The 4,761-nt window shown below is 49.3% G+C and overlaps 1 protein-coding gene across 1 annotated transcript in view; it reads right to left on the bottom strand.

Annotated features, from left to right (window-relative positions):
• Positions 1-4,530, bottom strand: part of SH2D7 (SH2 domain containing 7) — a gene marked incomplete at its 5' end in the record, with an annotated part of 16,520 nt that extends 11,990 nt beyond the window's left edge. The window contains 2 exons of the mRNA XM_015411428.1: positions 1,356-1,445; positions 4,325-4,530. Of these exons, the coding sequence (XP_015266914.1) occupies positions 1,356-1,445; positions 4,325-4,530 (296 nt within the window). The remainder of the gene's footprint in view (positions 1-1,355; positions 1,446-4,324) is intronic.
• Between the last annotated feature and the right edge of the window lie 231 nt (positions 4,531-4,761).

The raw sequence follows: 4,761 nt of genomic DNA, 5'->3' as shown, positions 1-4,761 counted from the left end.
GTCAAATTTGCAGAGTTCTGCCACGGGCAAGCGTCCGCGGATGCAAAAAATTAAGCAGCTGAACCTTTTCCCATCAACTGGTCTCAGGGCTGGGGAAAGCCTCACCCACTCAATGCCTCCCTCCTGTAATGTTTTCGCTTTCCAAGACGCAAATATCGTCCTTTGCTAACTATTTGATGACAGGAGCTGCGGTGGCTCAAGTGGTTAAGACGCTGAACTGCAGGCTGTGGAAGGTCGGTAGTTCAGCAGTTCGAGACCAGAGTGAGCTCCCGTCTCTAGTTCCAGCTCCTGCCAAACCTAGCAGTTCGAAAGCAAGAAATTGCAAGTAGATCAATAGGTACCACTTCGGTGGGAAGGTAACAGCGTTCCGTGCGCCTCGGTGTTTAGTCATGCCGGCCACGTGACCATGGAAACGTCTTTGGACAGCGCTGGCTCTTCAGCTTTGAAACGGAGATGAGCACCGCAACCCTAGAGTCGGATTCGACTGGCTTTCGAGCAAGGGAACCTTTACCTTTACCTTTACCTAAGTAGATGACAAAGAAATCTTGCCTCATTTATTTATTGTGGCTTTTGCCCAGCAAGGCTTTGGATTGGACCTTGGAGAGTCGATTGGCTGTGTAGTTTGTTTGTTTTTAATGTTGCCTTGGCAGCAGTTCCCATGACAGCACGAGGATCTTCACTGTGTGACTGAAGGTAAGCCATGGCATCCATTTTATGGCTGGCTCTGCCTCCGTTGGCAGCCATTTTGTGGCGGCCATTTTGTGACTGCACCCACCATTCTGTGTCCGAATTCCAAAGGTGCCTGCCAGCTCAAAAAGGCTGGGGACCCCTAATGTATGCTGGTTTGACTCCCCATCAAGGAGAAAGGGGGATGACAAATGAATGGAATGAATGACTGACTGAATTAAATGACTGAATGACTGACTGACTGGATGTAGGCCTTCTGCGGACTTCTCATTGGCCACCGTGGGAAACAGGATACTGGGTTAGATGCAACGCTCCCTCTAAGCAGTGGAGCCTTGTGAGCAAAAATCCTACTTTGCGAGCTACTGGCGTCAAAGCTGTGAGCGAGCGATTTGGCCGCTGCATCAATCAGTTTGCTCTGGAGCCCTCCTCCCTGAGCCGAGACAAGAAAACGTGTGAGCCGGAGGCTAAAAAACTGTGAGCCGGCTCACTCAGCTTAGAGGGAACACTGGTTAGATGCACCATTGATCTGATCGAGCAAGGCTCTTCCTCTGTTCCTGTGGTGATGGGGAACTGCTTGCGCCGGTCACAGCATCCAAAAAGTCACCAGCAAATGACCTGAAGGGGTAGTCGCTCATCTGGAAAGGGAGATGCTCAATTTGAAGGCTTACCTGTAGGAGAGAATATAGCCAAAGGCTCTTTCACGTAGCCTGATGAGAAAACAGCCAAAGTCTTGATCTTTCAGGAGCTCTTCAGTCTGCCTGTGCAAAGAGAGGTGTTTCCGTGACTCGATACACCTGAAGTTGCCTTCTACCGCGTCAGGCCCTTGGTCCATCAAGGTATTGTCTACTCTGACTGGCAGCATCTCTCTAGGGTCTCAGGCAGAGGTCTTTCACATCACCTCCTGGAAAGGGATAAGATCAGATTGAGAAGAAAATGTGCTAGGATCCAAGCCCTACTCTTTCAGCCAATATTAAACTAGATTTATCAGTCTATCCCCCTCATCTGGTTGTCTTCGTCCTGTGACAGTACTGCATCCCCTTTGTACTTAGCAAAGCATTTCCTGGATGTGCAAAGTGTCATCTTATCTATGCATTCTGCCACCAATAAATACTCCCTTAACCAGCCTTTGCAATTTCATTAATACAATTTGTTTTCTACCATCACATTGATCATAAAAGTAATCAGTACAGACAACCAACCAACATAACTCTGCTTTCTAATCCCAGGGTAGCTTGATCATTTTTTCAAGTGGTAAGCAGAAATGAATCAGTTAGAGCAGTGGCAGACCAAGCAAAAGGGGGTTGAGTGAGTGATGTAAAGTTGGTGGAGACACAGGTTTAATAAAAGTTCTTGCTTCAAGGAGGAGAGCTCTCTTTCTCTCTTGGTGCTGGACCCTCAACAAGGGACAGCCCTTTGGCTGGTCTGTTCTGTGCAGTGGCCATTTTTCTTCAGAGCATGCGCCTTTCAGGAAAATGGGACAACAAAGGAACAGACTTGCAATCTTTTAAGCTTTAAGTGATCCATGCGACGGTCACCTCGAGGCTGGACTACTGTGACACTCTCTACTTGGGGCTGCCTTTGTCGCAAATCTGGAAGCTGCAGCTAGTGCAGAACGCAGCAGCCAGGCTGTTGATGGGTCTCCCTAGGCGGGACCACATCCGGCCTGTGCTGAGGTCACTGCACTGGCTGCCAATAGCATACCGGATCAGCTTCAAAGTGCTGGTTCCTACCTTTAAAGCCCTTTATGGTCAGGGTCCAGCATACCTTAGGGACCGCCTTTCCCCATATGTTCCCCCAAGGGCACTACGGTCGGGTGGCCAACATCTTTTGACTACTCCAGGCCTCAGAGACGTCAAATTCGTCGAGACTAGGGCCAGGGCCTTTTCGGTGGCAGCTCCTACCTGGTGGGATGAACTCCCGGAGGAGATCAGGGCCCTTTTACAGTTCCGCAGGGCCTGTAAGACGGAGCTCTTCCGCCAGGCTTTTGAGTAGGAGCTGCCACTACCACTACCAATACCATTACCATCGTTGGTGGACCAGATCAACCATGACATTGCCATGGTCAGTACCGCTGGATGGGGCCGAGTAACAACCATGAGTATTTAGCCTCCCTATTGTTATGTAAGATTCTGGGGAGTCCATCTTGTCAATCTGATTCCATCTTGTTAGTTTCGATTGTAACCACTGAGCACTGTAACGTAGATTGTTTTAGCTTGTTTTTAGGCTGTTTTATGTTTATTGGCACATGGTGCCTTATTGTAAGCCGCCCTGAGCCCGCTCGCGGGGAGGGCGGGGAAGAAATGCGACAATAAATAAATAAATAAAATAAAGAATGTTCAGAGGCGGTTCATTATTGCCTGCTCCCATGTCACAACCCTGGTATTCCTTGGAGGTCTCCCTTCCAAATACCAACCAGGGCTGAGCCTGCTTAGCTTCTGAGATCTGCAGAGATTGGCCTCGCGTGGGCCATTGAGATCAGGTCTGGGCTAGCATCAGCCATACCAAATCATTTTTAAAAAGATAATTTGTCGAAGTAAAGTATCATTAGATGGTGGCCAGGTTCCTAGTGAATACTCAGTAGTCAAATTTGCAGAGTTCTGCCACGGGCAAGCGTCCCCGGATGCAAAAAATTAAGCAGCTGAACCTTTTCCCATCAACTGGTCTCAGGGCTGGGAAAAGCCTCACTCACTCAATGCCTCCCTCGCGTCATGTTTTCGCTTTCCGAGACCCAAATCCCGTACTTTGCTAACTATTTAAGTAGATGGCAAAGAAATCTTGCCTCATTTATTTATTGACTTTATTCGTATCCCACCTTTCTGCCCTGATACGCACCCAAAGAGAAGTAAAAGAGGAAGAGATTGGATTTATACCCCACCCTTCACTACCTAAAGGAGTCTCGGAGCGGCTTGCAATCCCTTTCACTTCCCACAACAGACACCCTGGGAGCAATGCGCCTTCTAAGCAGTGGAGTTTTGTGAGCAAAAATTCTACTTTGTGAGCTACTGCCATTAAAGTCGTGAGCGAGCGATTTGGCAACTGCAAATTTCCTCTGCGATTTGGCTACTGCAAATTTCCTCCAGTTTCCTCTGGAGCCATCCTTCCTAAGCTAAGACAAAAATGTGTGAGCCGGAGGCTAAAGAACTGTGAGCTAGCTAGCTCACACTAACTCAGCTTAGAGGGAACACTGCCTGTGAGGTACATGGGGCTGAGAGAGCTCTCTCAAGGACTGCCCTTGAGAGAACAGCTCTGGAAGAACTTGTGACTGACCCAAGGTCACACCAGCGGCTGCACGGGGAGGCGTGGGAAATCAAACCCAGTTCTCCCATATTAGAGTCCGCGCTCCTAATCACTACACCAAACTGACCTTCATCGTTCTCTTCTCCTCTGTTTTATTCTCCCAACAACCCTGCGAGGAAGGTTAGGCTGAGACTGCGTGACTGGCCCCAGGTCACCCAGCGAGCTTTGGTGGCAGAGCAGAGAATTCGAACCTGGGTTTCCCAGACCCTAGCCCGACCTTTTAACCCCTGTGCCACGTCGGCTCCCCGCTCGGATCAAATCTCTCTTCCTGGAAAGAGAGACGATTATCTAAAACATTCCAGTTTTCAACACCTTGACTCGAGGCGACAGGCCGGCTTACTTCCTTGTAATGAATCCGTGGAACCATCCCGGTAAAGTGCCGTCCTGGGATAGGAGGGGTGCCTGAACGTCCGAAAACCATCTCAGCACCAGGTCCTTCACCATCTCTGAAGGTGGTTTCTCAGTCCCCAAGTCGGACTGTCTCCCTGAAAAGAACGGCGGCTGCTCCCCCTCCATCCCGTCCTCCAGCTCAAAGGGAAAGATTCGCTGGGGAGGAGAGACGGACAGGTGTGCCACGTATATTCTGCTCTACAGAAGCTCTCATTTGTTTATACGTACTTTGCCCGAGGGCGAGCCATTAATCAGGTTTTTAAAAAAGTTTCCTCCGTGCTGTCACATTTTAGGGAAGTGAACTTTTTCCTCGCGGCCCTGAAATTAGGAACAGACTCGTAAACGTTTGCTAATCCTCCTTCATGGGGAGGAGTGGGGAACTAAACT

This window comes from Gekko japonicus, unplaced genomic scaffold (assembly GCF_001447785.1).
Source record: "Gekko japonicus isolate JY-2015 unplaced genomic scaffold, Gekko_japonicus_V1.1 scaffold3697, whole genome shotgun sequence".
NCBI lineage: Eukaryota > Metazoa > Chordata > Lepidosauria > Squamata > Gekkonidae > Gekko > Gekko japonicus.
The sequence above is the reverse complement of the archived record's forward strand: the minus strand, read 5'-3'. Positions and strand labels throughout refer to the sequence as shown.